This window comes from Suricata suricatta, chromosome 8, assembly GCF_006229205.1.
Source record: "Suricata suricatta isolate VVHF042 chromosome 8, meerkat_22Aug2017_6uvM2_HiC, whole genome shotgun sequence".
Lineage (NCBI taxonomy): Eukaryota > Metazoa > Chordata > Mammalia > Carnivora > Herpestidae > Suricata > Suricata suricatta.
In genome coordinates this window covers 87,149,875-87,167,135 of record NC_043707.1, presented here as the reverse complement: position 1 = coordinate 87,167,135, position 17,261 = coordinate 87,149,875, and the positions used below count along the sequence as shown (strand labels likewise).

The 17,261-nt window shown below is 42.5% G+C and overlaps 1 protein-coding gene across 5 annotated transcripts in view; it reads right to left on the bottom strand.

Moving 5' to 3' along the window:
* Nucleotides 1-17,261, bottom strand: part of WLS (Wnt ligand secretion mediator) — a 102,798-nt gene that overhangs the window by 27,703 nt on the left and 57,834 nt on the right. For 3 of the 5 annotated variants that reach the window (XR_003911486.1, XR_003911487.1, XM_029945955.1), the window contains exons 3-4: nucleotides 5,805-5,929; nucleotides 987-1,148 (exon numbers count right to left, since the gene is read on the bottom strand). Coding sequence is in view for 3 of the 5 variants with exons in the window: in XM_029945955.1 (XP_029801815.1) it covers nucleotides 987-1,148; nucleotides 5,805-5,929 (287 nt within the window). In the remaining 2 variants the exon portion in view is untranslated. Of the gene's footprint in view, nucleotides 1-986; nucleotides 1,149-5,804; nucleotides 5,930-6,194; nucleotides 6,377-6,688; nucleotides 7,545-17,261 lie in introns of all 5 variants that reach the window. The other 2 variants (XM_029945956.1, XM_029945957.1) reach the window with 2 other exon arrangements.

The window sequence follows — 17,261 nt, the reverse complement described above, 5'->3', positions numbered from 1 at the left end:
TTTTAAGATAGCTCCCAAAATGTTGGGATGCTAAAATGTGTGAAGGTAAATCTATACAGTGGAATGCTAAGCAATATTGCAAAAGTATATTTATATTATATTCACAATATACTATTAAATGAAAAAAAGCAAGGAACAAAGAAGTCAGTTGAGGATGATCTTTTTTTTTTTTTTTTGGAAAGAATATATGTATGTATACATTTATCCATATAGAAAAAGTCTATAGGGAGATATATCAAAACCTCAACAGTAATTATTTCTCTAGATATTACAGATAATTTTTACATTCTTTATTGTGTTTACTTTTGCTTCCTAATTTTCTACTATGTACCTAATATGTGACTTCTTTTTAGATAAAAAGAGACTCTTGCTCCGTATTCTATTTTTTTTTTCCAGTTAAACAAATAAAATGGAAAGAGCCTAAAATACCATTGCTCCCTTTAACATTTATGCTTGAAATAAACTTAAAAAAAGAAAAGAAAAGAAGTGGGGGGATGCCTGAGTGGCTCAGTCGGTTAAGCGCCCAACTCCTGGTTTTGGCTGAGGTCATGATCTCACAGTTTGTAAGTTTGAGCCCCACAGTGGGCTCTGTGCTGACAACGTGGAGCCTGTTTGGGATTCTCTTTCTTCTTCTCTGCCCCTCCGCTGCTCTCTCTCTCAAAATAAATAAATAAACTTTAAAAAAAAAGTTTGTGCTTGCAAGGTGAGTCATGTTTATCTTGGTATTATTACACAATCATGACCATCATAATAAAATCTTAAATGGGGCACAATAACTGCATTACTTTCCATTTCTGTAATCTCTCATGTAAATTTAAGGTCTCAACCATCGTGGGTATGTTATTTCTATTTCTCTGGGGAAGGACTGGACACACGGAGATGCCAAGAGTGAGATGGGGTTCCCTTCCAATACACATGCCCACAAACTACTGCTCTTCGCCAATGTCTAATGTCACATGCTGCCTGGATCCTGTAGATTCACTTACCACCAACTGAATATCCTTTATCTCCCCAATTCCAACGTTGATTTTCTTCTTCTCATTCACAGGCAGCCGTATGTTCAGAAGATAGTACTTATGAGCCACAGACCCGATTTCCATAAAAGGAAGGACATCACATTCATAGTAACGACCCTCATACTCCAGGGTCTGGAAGAAGGGCAGAGAGTTTGAGACAGAATCACTATTTCCTACAGACTATATTTGAATTGTCTTACCTTTGCCTCATATCATCAATGCTAAAAAGCTAATGCTTAAAGGTCTATCTTTAGAGTCACAGAAAACAGGGCACACTGGAGGCATGGTATCTGATGGCTGCTCCCCACCCCTATCCCCAAAAAACCCAGCCACATTTGAAGTGGAAACAGAAATCTCATCTCTTGTCAAACACTTTCTCAGTTCTTCAATCCTCATTAAGCTTCAGAATAATCTGGTCTACCAGGCCTACAAGGGCTTTTTATTTGCAGCCCATCATGGGAGACCACTACTGTTGGCTAAATGGAACAGACAACTTCCGAAATGTTCAGATGGAAGCCCTGGCTAATGTTCATCACACTCATAGATGACAAGAGTAATTATTTTTATGGTTTTAGCCTCAAAAAGCTATAGGGTGAAAAAACCTTTTTATTGATTTGATAGAAAAAGAAGCAAGTCAAGGAACACTTAGAATTTGGGGGAGATAGAAGGGATAAAAGGTAACAATAGGATTAGTTTGTCAGAGATGCCCACTTGGGATTTTCAATTTTCTGCCTCTGAAGCTTCCTAACTGCCCAAGAGGTTAGATGGCAGAAGGGAGCAGAATTTTTAATTAAACTGAATTTAGCCCAATTTCTAGAAAAGCCTCTCGGACTTCCTGCCAATGATTGAAGAGCTACTGCTCAGAGCATGGTTTAAAAAATTAGAGTAGGGGTACAGGTTGCTTTTGAAAACTAAATTCTGCTCTATCTCACCAGGACTCCAGACTATATGTTCCTGTTGAGGGGTCACGGTAGGGGAGTAAATATGGGCATGTAGAGGCATCAGCTAGCAGCCAGGGACTTTTCCCTGATAAAAGAGAAGAGTGTTTACTATTGATGTAGAGTTTATATGCCAGCTTCAGTATTTGTTTGGTGTACACCTCTTAACCAAGTGATAGAGAAGACCTAATTTGTGTTCCTAAGCCTATGTTCTCAGGACCAACATAATTTTTTTTTGTATCTTCAGAGTAGAAAGTCCAATGGAGATATCAGAAGGAAGATAACAAGTAATCTGCAATCCACCTTGTGTATGAAGAGTCTCTCATCACCCTTTTGTGATCTTGGAGAGTTCTTTATTGGACAATTAGAACTTAGAGTGTAATAAACAGAATTTTGTATAGAGACAAAGACAAAAGTAGAGGTACAGCAGACTAATATCCAGCTTGTACACTTCTACTCTTTCCTGCACTCATAGCAGACATTACTAATCAATCATGATAGGTTTTCATCCACTAAGATTTGAGAGGCTCTTCAGAACTATTAGTTGACTAGACTTGGCTTATGAGATTTAAAAAATTCTTCTGAAGAAAGCTTTCTGCTTCTTTTCCAAACTTCAATTGCAGACTGGATAATTCTTCCAATATAGATTCCTTCTCCCCCCTCTGCTCTGTTCCTTTACACTTATAAATCACGTCAAATATTGGGGATCTGTAGGAACTACCTCGCTTGAATTTGGCCTCAGATTAAGCCATATTGAGGTTGATTACCCTCTATGTTAACACCAAGAAGAAGATTTTCTGATGTGTTTTCTTTCAGAGTCTTGTTTTATTTCTAGAAATTGAGGTTTTGAGAGGAAGGGAACAAAACTTCTTAGTCTAATGCCACTGACTTCACTGTATATCTCACCCAAGGCTCCAAAGTAGTAGCAGTACTAGACTAGGGGACACGGGTCTTCTAAGTCCAGCCTCTAAGTCTGATGGGGAAGAGGACCCTCAAGTAGAGCAGGGAGAAGAGTGATGTTGCCTCAGACATGCCTAATGGCAGTCACAGGGCTGTGGTAAGGAAGGCACTGAATGCCACACCAGGAGACTTAGATTCTAGCCCTGATCTGGTCCTGCTGTTTATCTTGGGAAGGTCATCTGCCTCATTCAGCCTCACTTTCCTCCTAAGTAAAACAAGATCCCCAAGGTTCCTTCTAATTCCCCATTCACAGATCTCTCAGTCTCCTCCACTTCCTTGTCCTTATAGAGAGGGTAACACTACCATTCCTTGAGACAAATTGACCTAAGTTCAACAGATTAGACACATCAGATTCTGGGATCTCGGCCTGGCCTACCTGTCTAGGAGACAAATTCACTGTATCCTGCTGGGGACTCATCTTTATGCACCGAGGTTCTGCCTCTGCCAGTATTTAGGGCATTTAGGAAGAAAGACACCCCCCCTCTCTGTTCCCCCATCCCCCAACTCCAGCATGAGACTGGCTAATTAGGACAAATTACAGCAGGTGGCAACTTGACTTTTTTTTTTCAACTTCACAATCCACCAGGGACTAAAAAGCTTTAAAGCAATTTCTCATTTAATCTTCAGACTCAAGACTAAATTTCACTGCAATCAAAAAGCAGAGATTTGATGATTCATTTCCTTCACACTTTTCAAGGTTTAATATCTTTCTTGAAAGGGATCAACACATCCTAAGATAATTAAGCAGCCATCATTAAGAAGCAGTTGCAGGGTACTTAATGACCTCCCCCTTACTCTGCTTCTCAGCACCCTCCAAATGTGTAAGTGAGGCAAGAAATGACTTTTCCCTTTCCTGAGGTTGAAATTCCATATACCAAAGCTTCATATACTTTAGCTTAGATATCCAACCAGTCTCACCTCTGAAAGATGCAATCAACTTGCAGTGACAGGAAGTTTTTAATTAATTTCCCCTGCATACAGAGACCTGAAAATGTCAGATATCTCTCTCTCTTACTACCTCCAGTTTCTCTCTACCATTCATTTTAACCTACAGATTACCCCCAAGTACCTACCCCAAACAATTCCAGATGATTTTTTTTAGAGGACGGTGCTAGATTTGGCAGACAGCAGAGGGTCTAGGGCAGTGACATTTAAACTTCATCGAACTAAAGGAGCTGAAATTCTGTTAAAACAGACAGATTCCTTGGTCCTATACCCTGATATTTTGGTTCAGTAGGTTTTGGGTATGTCCTGGAAATCTACATTTCCTAGAGGCTCCGAGGTCATACTGGTGGTGTTGGTCCTCAGACCACACTTTCTGTGGTTCTGGTCTAGGGAACCTGGGGAAGGGAGAGTTCATAAATACCAGGGGCCCCAACAGGTGCTTATATACAGGGTGTATGGCTTGCCCACAAGTGCCCTCGTGGCCCACCTGGCTAATATCCTCTTTCATTCCCAAACATATCCCAGAGTGGATATTAAATAATAAGGTCACCCTGCTTATGTTCATTATCTCATTTAATCCTTATAAAGAACTCCAAAGCAGGTATTATCCCATTTTGCAGATGAGAAAATTCAGCTTGGACAGTTTAAGTATGTTTGCCTAAGGCCACGCAGTCAGGAAGTGATACAGCCTAGAATTGAAGCCAAGTATGTTTTGCTCCAAACCCACACTTTTACCTAATGTTAATATTGGTAACCTGCCCTTTCCCATCTTGCTTCACTTCAGTGCAGGGTGGACATCTTGGGCATGATACCCAGAAGCTTCAACCTACCACTCCTACCATTCCATGGGGCACCACAGCCTTGCAGTGATAGCCAAAAGTAAGGTCAGGAAAGGCCAATGCTAGGAGAGAAGTACTAAACTGATTGATGAAGCAGGTACTACAAAGCTGCCCAAATCCTTTAAAAGCAACTTATCTGAAGATGACAAATGACAAATGACACAATCAAGAATGTGTTTCAGTGCAGTTGGGTCTCTCATGCACTTCACATAGAGAAGATGAGACCATTTCTGTACCTGAAGGGACCTCAGAGGTCACCTAGCTGATGGTGCTCTATCCTTGAGGAATGTACCCAAGAGTAACAGTAACCATGGCTCCATTTCATCTTCACAGAAACTTTCTGTACAGGTAGGGGAGTCAGAATCTCGGGAAGGAATGTGTGAGGACAGCACTTGGCACTGACAAGGGCCCCTGGCTAACTATGACCTGGTCCTTATACCATCAAATCCTACTATCCTTTGAGGGTTACTGAGTCAATCTCTGCATTTTCATTTATAATCATAAAATTAAAGGCCTTTGACCAAAAGAAAACGACTCCCTATTTTCAATGCAGCAGAGTAACCTCCCTCCCACGGGGTTGAAAGAGCCCCCCTGGATGAACCAGAGAAGGGAGAGCCTTAAAAATGGGTTAGAAGACCTACGTCTCAAATGAAATTAGATTTCTTCTCTCAGAGCCTCTTTTTGTATGTGGTATTCACAGGGATTTTGAGTCTTTGTACCTGCACATTAACTCTGGCAACAAAGAGAAGAAACAGAGAAGCAGACACAAGCATCGATCCAACGTGAACAGATTCTCACACCTCAAAATAACTTAGCAACGTTCTTCAGACACTCTCAGTGCTTAAGAACCAAGAGTTTATTTGTATGGAGGGATTTCAGAGAAATAACCACATCACTGCACACAGCCATTCTTTCTTCTGTTCTTTCTTCCTGGGCAGGGACATGCAATCTCCACATTGCCCTTTTCTCTACTAAGACAAAGGATGACTACTACCCTTGTTGGTCATCCACATGTGGGAACATATCTGTGAACTGTAAAGCAAATATTCCCACATACCTGGAACCCAAATCAAAACCCTATCAACTTAGACACCAAGGCATCCTACCTTGGGGGATGTGAAGGTACATTTGAGTTTCCGAGGCACTCTCTCATGGGCCATTTCAGTCCATTCAGCAAACATATCATCACGGTAAGCCAGAGAAACATCCATGGAAACTTCTGCATTTTCTCCTGCAAGAGAAAGGATGCACAATTCAGAAATGGCATCTGGGAAGGTATTTTGGAAACAGTTCAAAAATTCTCATAGGCTCTGCCATAAAAACCAAGATAAAAGAAATATATTAGTTTCTCTCAAACTCTAGATCCAAGTCTCCAGATCAGAAACTTAAAAGTCATACGGTGAATGTCAAAGTCAGATGCTTGGTCCTTTCCATAACCTCTCTGCCAAAGAGTCAAAGAGCTTCCACATAAACCCTTCCAGAGGTGGGGGTCTCACTCGCTTTGAAGCAGCTCAAATGGTCAGATTGTGACTCATGATCAGCACTTATCTTCCTGAGACTTGCAACACAGGTCCTAGGTCTGCCCAGAGGAGTTCCATGGAACGTGAGGTCCTTCTTCCACCAAAGTGCCTTAGGCGCCTGAAACTCATGCTTCATCTGCTGGTGTTTTCTCTCTTAGCTGATAAAAATAACCACCGCTTAGAGACATGATGTAAGTACCCTTCGTGCTTTGTAACACACTCTAGTTTCAAGACATTCTTCTTAAAATTACTCTCAAAGAAGTTCTCAAAAATGGGATCTTTTATTACTCAAAAACTCAAAACTCCTTCTGCAAATTGAGGGGAAAGTTAATGTAAAAGATGAAGGGTTTTTTTTCAAAATTAAAGACTTATGTACACAGATAAGAATATAATAATAAGCACATAATTGTGAAAATGAATATTCACATGTACTTCCATATCAGTAAGAACCATAAATGGCTTTAACCCACCACAGAACTCATTAAGGAGATGAGATGAATAAATATTGCATCCATCCATTTTGTCTTATACAGTGCTGATCAAGTTCAAGAACAGAAGAGTCTTAATGGGGGGGAAAAAACAAATCACATTTCCAATATGATTGATTGGAGAGCCAGTTCTCACTGGCATTATGAGAAGGGGTTCAATTCTAAGGCTCTAAAAACAGATGATAACTACTGTTTGGAAAACTAGGGCTTCCTATCCATTGACCCAGTGTGACCCGGAGCCAATGTGAACCCCAAGTTCTCTGAAATCCAGAAAGAGAAAGAAAGAATTCAAGAAAAGGGGACATTTGAGGCCATCTGGATATAGATGAAACCCTCTATGAACACCACTGCCCCGTTACTCTATTAGTACTATTTAAATTTCCAAACACAGTAAATTGGCCATTCCTATTTTCTTCCTCTCCCTCCTGAAATGCCACAGAACAAATAGTAAAGGAATTCAAAGGATATTAAATCAAAAGGGGGAAAAGCATGGTAATGACATGAACAGATCAAGGATTGCAACAACTTTTTAAAAAATGAAAAATAGATGAAGTAAGACTTCTTAACAGCCACAGAGAGGAGCATAGCCTAAACCACTACAGAAGGGATATTGCGGAAAAGTGAGGCATCATGTCCAGCAGACCCCCAAGGAACTAAAAATTTGAAAACACTGGTATTGCTGAAGACAGAGATGAGGCACAGTGCAGACAACAGGAATCTTGTTCAAACTCCGTATACAAAATCACTGGATCTCTGGGTCTTCTAGATTTTCCAGTCTTTTCACAGTTTGAGGGGAGATTCTGGACTTGGAGACACCAGGCAGTACAGAGACTCAGGGCTGAAAACAAGGAAATACAAGACTACACATAAGAAACTGTGGGACACTCAGTTTGACAGAAGCAATGTGTATAGAGTTTATATGTCCTCTTGGTTGGGGGCTCAAGCTGGCCACAGCTGCCCCTCCCTTGATGGCCTCAGTGGTCAATAGAATGAACTGGCCAGGTTAGACACCAAGCTACATCCTTTCATTTCTTTTTTTTTTTTTTCCCCTAAAGTCTATTTACTTTGAAAAAGAGCACAAGTGAGTGGGGGAGGGGCAGAGAGAGGAGGAGAGAGACAGAATCCCAAGCAGGCTCAGCACTGACAACGCAGGGCCTGATGAGGGGCTCCAACCCACGAACTACGAGACCAGCTGAGCCGAAACCAAGAGTCGGACACTTAGCTGACTAGTCCACCCAGGTGCCTCTATATCCTTTTCATCTCTAACACTGGCATTAGGAATTGGGACTTTCAGCTATGTTGGAAGAACACTTCCTTCCAGAAACCACAGGACTCAAGAGTATAAATCTGAAAAGCTGTAAAAGAAGTTATCAGTCTGCATATTGGGCTTCTTGGTGCCCAAGGGTTCAGAGGGACACTGGCCTTAGATATTGGCAGAAAGGGCTTTTAATTTGGGATCCATATTTTAAAGGGCCTTGCTGTCTGCCCCTCTTCTAACCATTCCCTTTCTCACATGAAGAGAAACCCTCAAGTAAAAGGGACACGCCCACCCAGAGCACAAATCCTTTACCTCTATTTTTAGAATATGCTCCAAGAACTCAGGAACCCAGAATACCCTACCCTGATAGCTCTGAGTCTACTTCTACGGCCTTGGTAGGGGGTCTTCTTCAGATCTGGCCCCCCACAGGGAATTATACAACCGCTTGTGCACCTCTGGGCTCAGGAGTGGTCAAAGGCTACTCTCTGGGGGATACAGTCAGAGATTGAGCATAAAGGTTGGGGTGTTCACACACATAGCACTCAAAACTCCTGTTTTGGAGGAGATGGAGCCAGGGGTGGAAAGAAAAGGCGTTTAGGGGTCCACAACTCCTTGGTCAGTCTCATGTTGGCACAGAATTCCAAGAAGTGCAAGAATCCTAAATTCAAATCTGGCTTTCCAGTTCATTATAAAGGCAAATTTGTTACAATCAGATAATAGAACTTAACTTGGCTTAACAATTTGTTGGCCTCATTTATCACTTTTAAGTATTTAGACTTGTGACAGCTATGCTTTCTTAGGCACTCTTGCTTTGGGCCCAAATGTTAGGAGTGAGCATCGTCAGAACAGGTGCCTCAGAGAGAGGGAAGGCCAGGCAGACTCGCCTCCTGGCCTTCTCCCAGCTTTTAGAGTTATTCCCATCTGTTGGGAATCCCCAAAGGAAAAACTGTCTTAAAATATGCTGTTAAAAGCAAACAAATTTTAAACACTGCTTTCATGTCTGATTACTCTGTATTTAGCCCCTATGACTTCCGTGCTTTCATTTAAATGACCTCATTTAATGTTTTCAACAAACTCTATGAAGTGGGCACAGATATTTCCTTTTGATTAGTGAGTTAGCTGAGGTGCTCAGGTATTAAGTAATTAATTTGCCTGAGGTCACACTGTTGTTGGTAACAGGAGGAAGACAACCATTTTTAAGTTGCCTGAAAACACAATCATCTTTTTTCCATTGCTTAGAAAAGCCTCACTACCTACTGTTAAAAGCAGCCCATCAAATTAGTCACAAAAGATGAATATGTAGCTCTTCAATAAAAATTCAGGCACTACGCAGATACCCTCTCCTTGATGCCTGGCATCCATCCTGTGCATAAGAGGTTTAAAATTTCCCAAAAATACACAGCTAGTGAATGGCAGAGTTGGGATTTAAACCTGAGTCTGGATCACTCCGAAACCCCACTACCCTCAAGCACATTTGTTGGTAGAAACAGTAGACTTCAAAAGAAACCTAACAGGGGGTTCCCAGCTGGCTCAGTTGGCAGACGGTGCAACTCTTGATCTCAGGGTCCAGAGTTCAAGACCCAAGTTGAGCGTAGACCTTAGTTTAAAAACAAGCAAAACAAAACTTGACAATTGAATCAAGCACACTGTAATATGGGCCACTCAACTCTAACCAAATACCCTTTGCAGCTTCCTCCAGGAGAGTAATACATAGTGCTCCTTGGAGGCCGTGAGCATGGCCTGCAGCGTGTCTGGAATTCTGTTACCTGAGCTACACAGTGCCATTTCAGAAACCTGACTGGGGAAGTGTGACATGATGTGAAGATGTGATGTGGCATGAGGATGTGATGTTGATGTGACATGATATGACATGGTGGAGCTGGGGGCCTGGGGCAAGCTGAGTTCATGTCACGGTCTGCCCCTAACCACGTGGGAGATCAGGGACAGGCTGGCTCTGGACGGGGTACTAAACCCTGTCTGTTGGAAGCAGCCACTTGTAGCTCCAGACCACAGCCATTATGAGGCAGTACAGGTCAGTCTCACCAGACCTTCTGCTTTTTTCCAGACAAAGCAGAAATGCAGATTGTTATGAAACATCTCTCCATTTTTAAATGCCTATAATTAATTCACTAAAAACAAAAACTAAGCTACAACAAAATGAAACAAACTCCCTATGCAGTTCAGCTAATAAAATACCAGGCAACGCGAGTGATACTGTGGAGGAGACACTTTTCACTCTGCCTCCATACCACCATTCTTTTCTTTCTGTTCCACCATCAAGTGAAGTTCTTCCTTTCTTTTTCTTCTTTTAAGTCTTTTTTTTTTTACATTTATTTATTTTTGAGAGAGAGAGACAGTGCTAATAGGGGAGGGCCAGAGAGAGAAGGAGACACAGAATCCGAAGACAAGCTCCAGGCTCTGAGCTAGTGGTCAGCACAGTGCCCGAAGTGGGGCTTAAATCCACAAACTGTGCGATGATGACCTGAGCCAAAGTCTGATGCTTAACTAAGCTACCCAGACACCCCAAATGAAGTTCTTTCTAAAGCTTTCTATTACTGTTCACGACCTGAATCACATGTTCCGCCTCATCCTCACAATCACTTACTTCCTGTGTTATCCAGGACAGGTGTCAAGGTGTCATCATTCGTGAGGTAGAGAAGTCAAGACCCCAAAAGCCCTACCTCTAGAAACATCAGAATCAAGCTTCTAGAGTTTCATGAACTGCAGCCCTCTAACTTTTTGCCATCTTTCATAGTATACTTAAAAAATAGAAACTGTGGCACCTGGGTGACTCAGTCGGTTAAGTGTTTGACTTCAGCTCAAGTCATGATCTTGGGGTTCATTAGTTGGAGACCCACACCAGGCTCTGTGCTGAAACTCGAAGTCTGGAGCCTGCTTTGGATTCTGTGTCTCCCTCTCTTTCTGCCTCTCCCCTGCTTGCACTCTGTCTCTGTGTTTCACAAGAATAAATAAAACATTAAAAAATGTTATTTAATTTTAAAAAATAGAAACCACAGGGAGAATGGTAGGTTCAAGTGACCCTCTGACCTTCCCTCACTGGACTTTGTGATATCACCCTCTGGCATAGATGCTCAGGCTCCTAACCCTGCTGGAATAGGACTTGTCTCCTAGGATTTTGTGACCATTAAGTTAGTTATCACATGGGGAAAAAATGCTTAAAACAATGCAGAAAGCATGAAGAATTAGCTACTGTTTTTTATCATTTTATTAGGGAAGTACAAGTTTTATACCTACCTTTAATTCAAAATAATTACCACGTCTCAGGAACACTGAACTTCCCACTATGAACCCCTATCCAAACCTGAACACAGAACTCAGAAATAGGAAAGCACTGGGCAGAGGAACCCAGCAAAGTTGTGGAGTCAGCCACCTGACTCATCTTCGCTTTTGCCTCGAATGGACACGGAAATAAAGTTCAGCTTTAATGACTATGTTGCCTGTAATAAAACACTGGTTTCATGACTCCTGGGATACTGCGTGGGCAATACTACCCTCCCTCCCCCACCAACACCCCCAGAGATAATGAAAGTGAAGAATCCAATTTGAACTCCCTGGGAGGATGGCAAGAAGGCCAGGGCTACCTCTGGCGCCTGGAGAATGCTCCCTATAAAACAAGGACACTGGTTATACCTGTTCCATGGGGAAAAGTGGTAAGGTATCGATACAGGGCATTTGTAGATTCAAAACGCATGATTTTCCACACCTATACCAAACCAGCAGCTCTGCTATTCTCTGGGCTCTCCAAGCTTCACATTTCTCAAATGACTTTGGAGACACATTTCAGTTGGGTGGAAAATTCATTTGGAACACTTGGGAAAGGAGGTGTGGAGAGGCAGGGTGGTTCTTCACATTTACTATTTTCATCCTGTTACAGGGGTGGGGCTCTGACATGAGGAAATCTGCACTCCCTGGTTCTGTAGGTGCAGACTCTGCAGAGTATTATTACTGGTGGAAAGATCTATGCCCTTCCATATTGGGAAGCACCGACCAATCATATTCTTAGGAATCATGTAACCTTCTCAGTTAACTGCCCTACCTTGCAAAAGAAAAGCACTTGCCAATCAGTTTTCCAAAGACAAGTAGAAAGCCAGAGAGGAGAGCAAGTCCTTTCCATAAAGTAAGAAATGGTGGGGAGACAAACAGGAAGAATCTAAGCACCCCAAAATATCTAGGGCAGCTGCTTAAAGTTAAAAATGGGTCCCAGTGGGGTGAAACAATGAAAGATGAAGTTTCATTGAGGAAGTGATCAGGATGCCTCTCATTTAGACTTCTTGAAATGGGCCTTTTCCAGCCAACATGGTAGAGTCTGCGGGCCAAAGAGGTCTGTTTTGGAAATCTGTCTTTATGTCTTTCTGAATGAGAGACCATGAATGAGTCTCAGTTTCCACATACAAAACAGAAATCATGGGACCTACTTCCCTAGGCTGTTGACAGGACTGTTTGGTACACAAGTACTTAAAAATACTAGTTCCCCTATGGGTTGACCAGTTAGTTACCTGGAAATAAAGGGGAGAAAGGGGAGGGCAGGTTACATTAAGAGAAAATAAAGAATTATTTTTGGTTGTCAGAAACTTTTGGGTTCTCTGAGAAACCTTGGCTTTCCTGGGCCTTCTGCCCTGGGAAAACATTAAAGAAATTTCAAAATGCTCACATGCATGCCCACATTCCATAGGGGAGCCGCCAGTCACCAGGGATTGTTTGGGTAACCTCAGAAGGAGGCCGCGCAGACCAGCCTCCTCCCAGCCTCCAGCAGACATATAATCTGGGGTTATTTATGCCAGCATTCCTTCCCCAATCAAAAACTCTCTGACCTGGCTTGTATTTTCTTGACGCTTTCAATTAAGGAAATAACAAAACCAACCCTGTCCTACATCCATGGTTAAGCCAGGCAAAAATGGACTCAGCTAATTATAAATTTGGCCCTGGCTGTTTTCTTAAGATGCCCTACAGGCCTGGGTGTGCACAGTTATAAAAATGAATGAGTACAATTATTTTGCAAACCAGCATAACAGTTTAGTTTACATTACCTCTGTCGTTTTTCTCTATCACATCAAGCATTTGCATTCCGGAGAAATATTTTCCACGTGTAAGAAGACATTTTGCTAAGTATCGTCAAAATGATCCCTTGCTACGTGAAGCACCATCTCCTAGTTGAAGTAAGTGGTTTGAAATATGCAACGGGGGAAACGTTCCTCACATTGGTTCTTTTGCCAAGTGACAGCTTAGAAGACATCCACTCATCCCTACTGCACCCTATTGTACTGCTTAAAGGCTATACATTTGGAAAAGGAGCTGGGGATATAACTGTTTCATGGACAAATGGATCTGAAGTACCACGGGCTATAGTAAAACTATATCCACTGGTTGTAGAATGGCTCTCTCCTCTTGTCAGTCACTTCACTTGCCCTGAGAGGTGTCACCAGTCCCTCTTAAAGTCAGATTTCTCTCCTGAGTGTGAAATCTGCAGGCTCACTTCTCACTGCACGTCTCTACTTCCATGGTTCAGAAAGCCAAACCACCAAAGCCGGTACACTCTCTGCTCATCAAGTCTTGCAGATTTATTCCCCTCTCTCTCCTCACAGTCACTCCTCCTGCTCAAGGCTACCATAGTCTTGGGCCTAAATAACTCAACCTATGCCCCATTTCTGTCTGTTCTCCATACTGCAGCCAGGGAGATGACTTCTGAAATACTTCCAGTGCCTCTACATGGTCCTCCTTAAAATGTTTAAAAGTTGAAACTTCTTGGGGTACCCGGGTGGCTCAGTCAGTTAAGTATCCGACTTCCGTTCAGGTCATGATCTCATGGTTTGTGAGTTCGAGCCCCACATCACGCTTTCTGCTGACAGTGCAGAGCCTGCTTTGGATCCTCTGTCTCCCTTTGTCCCTCTCCTGCTTGCCCGCGCCCTTTCTCTCAAATAAATAAACATTAAAAAAGAAAATAAAATAAATAAAATTGGAAACTCCTTAAATGGCATAAATAGCAGGAAAGGTTAATTTCTGGTCCCTGGTTGGCCTCTTAGGTTCATTTGATAGGAGTTCTTCTCTATTCCAGGTGGCAGGTCACCTTGAGTGTAGCCCGCCACTCTGCCTCCAGCCTTGGAATATGGGCGAGAGCTCAGGCTGTGGAGACAGCCTGGAATTTTAGCCCACTTAGACCACTTGGTGCCTGTGCAATGATGGGCAAGACACCCAACTTTTCTATCTACAGATGAGAACAACAGTAATGCCCATCTCCTACAGTTGTGCGGATTAAATGATATAAGGAGCATGAATTGCTCAGCACAGCCCTGGCATACAGTAAACACACAGTAAATGCTGGCTGCTATTCAAGGTGAACTGCACTGGATATACACTCAAGGTCCCTGCCAGCACCCCAAATTTTAAAAAGATGTCTCCTCTGAGAGAATGAATTATAAAAAAGGTTCCTTTTATTCCAGGCTGAGGCCATCTCTCTGCATCCCCAATCATACCAGACTCCTGTTCATCTAAAATTCGATAGACTTAATCCTGCCTTCCCTCACTCACTAAAATTTGATGAAGTAGCCTCGCACCCTGTGCATCCATCTCTGTACCACTTATCCTACTACAGTGCAACTACCTATTTCTCTCCCTACCCACCTCCCACTAAGATGGAGGGGTTCCTGAAAGCCAGGAACTGCCTCAGTCTCCTTCACAACTATTATCATCCATGTCCTTACAGAATAGATATTCATCAAGTATCTGCCAAATTAACATCATCCTTCTTTCTCCAAATACTTCTACAACCCAAAATTTCTTCTATTACTCCATCACTTCTCTACCCCACCTGTGTGGTCTATAGTTTGCTTTGTTTTGGTGGCATTCATTCTTTCCCCAATGCCTGCTGCCCTCTTCTTACTTCCACATGCATGCATACATGTACACACCACACACACACACACACACACACACACACACACACACACACAAACCACACAGAAAGATGTTCTTTAAATTTGGCCCAATGGTCCCATCAAGGAACAATGTACCTGTTCCCCAGGGTGAAAGGACAGCTTTTAAGGGAAGTGATCCTGAGGAAGGTACTGTCTCCTTTCCCCATCTCTGTATAAATCATAATACAGGGCTGCACTAATATTCTGCTTGAGAGGGCTAGTGGGGGCAAAGGAGGAAACAAGATATAACGTCAGGGGCTAGAAACCAAAGAGTTCTCTGAGTTTAAGGATTAAGCAAAGCAATAAAAGGGTTGGCCTTTGAGGTCTATATCCCAAGTCTGTAGGGATAAAAGAATAAATGGGATTACTTGCAAGAGATTCCAGAGAAGAAAAACTGTACAGCATTCACTGAGGTACAACATGTCAAGTTCTTTGGCAAACTATTCAAGCCTCCTTTGCCAAGTTGGAAAGTTCATGAGGAACCTAGAACCCATAATATCTAGTACTGCCAAAAGGGAATCAATATTCCTCTGAAACCCCTAATGCTAGCTGGACCATTCCATCCAATTCATTTTTTCTTCCACCAAATATTTTTAAGTACTTACTAGTTTCCATGCACAAAAGTGGGGGATAAAAAAAAAAAAGACATACAAGTGAGGTTTGCTCTTAATCCACAGTAGAGTAGGGAAGGCAGGTATAAACACAAATAAGTATAATCACATGTGGTTGGTACTACATTAGAGTATAAAGTATACAGTCAGTACAAAGATGTCAATAGTACTGGCTTGGGGTTCAAAGAATATAGCACAGAATACATAATCTCCTGGATCACCTCTTCCATATGAGGTGATGTTTAACTGTACAGGGTGAGTAAGAGTTCATTAGGTCATGACAAGAAAGAATTACAGGCAGAGGGAGCTGCATGAATAAAAAGCCACAGAAATATAAACAATATCGTGGAGTCAGAGAAATTGAGAAATCAACTAATTCAATATGGCAGAGAATGGGAAAGGGGGTGGAGAGAATGGGCAAGGCTGGTGAGCAGGACGGGTCTGATGATAAAGGAGAGAAGCTTGCTCTGAATGCTGTGGCATTTTGTTTAGAAAGATATTTAAGCAAAGAGGCCAGGCAGCTGTGTGAGGGGGTGGGGACATTAGCATAGAGAGAGAGAGAGAGAGAGAGATCTAGAGAAAACTCAGACCCACTGCACTGACACAGTTCTCAGCACATTTAAGATTACCTAATCTCATAGAAACTATCACCAGAAGGACCTTCCCTGTTTTCCAAGTAATCTGAATTCAACAATGAACAGATCTTTGCCTAACAAAGCTTGAGAAATCAGAATCATTCAAGCTGGCAAGTGTTAAAACACTGGAAAGCAAACACGGCAACAGCTCTTTCCCATTTGACCATAATCAACATAAATGCAAGAGAAAACAAACCTAACAGCCAAGGGAGCAAAACACACAGTGGGCTTCTTTGCTTTCTCCCCAGGACACTGTCAAAGCACAGAGCATTCCGAATAGCTGACTTGATGGTTAGAGAAATCCACCTGCCTCTTCCTCTCACCCCCACCCCTTCTCTCCGAAAGCAATTAGAGAAGAGAGCTTCATTCACACTGAATCTAAAAATAGATGATGGCAGTTCACAGACTGACAGCTGCATTCTCATACAGTAATCAGGAAAGGAAAGGGATGGCTAATTTAACTTAACAACTTCCAAAACAAACAGGGCAGAAGTAGTCCAGGATAAAGAGAAAACACAAAGGTCAGCTCTTCAAAGAGCTGGAAGAGGAATGGGGTCACTTGGTGGCAGTTTATTAGTCCTCCCCAAATCCTGATGAAGTCAGCTAAGTATTTCGCCTAGGTCTGCCCAGAGTCCCTCAGACAAGAGCCCTGGCAATAGAAGCTGCTAAAGGAATCCAAGCAAGATCAGGAAAAAGAGCCAAGACTTGCCCTCTTAACTTCTCCATGCATCACCTGGACACCCACAAGCTGAGTAAGTCGCTACATTTTCTGGATAAGTGAGCACATCCCCCACCCAATCCCCTACCCCCCAACATATAAATCATACTCCCTAGCCTGGGGCAGAAAAAAAAAAGTTATCCAGGAAATAAACAAGGATCATTAAGAGCGAGAAACCAGGTGTCTTAAAGGAGTGGCCGTTCCTTTTCCTCTTCTGGGTCGTAAAATGTTTTCGTTTCTCCTCTCATTCTGGCCTCCCCAGGGAGGGGATTATGGTTGAGCTTCAAAGAAACAGGGGAATGCCTGTGGGCGGGAAGCAGATTCTCTGCAGCGCTGGCTCTCAGAGGCACTGCCAGCCAGCTAGGTGTCGGAGCACTGTACCCCAGCATTCCCGTGCCACA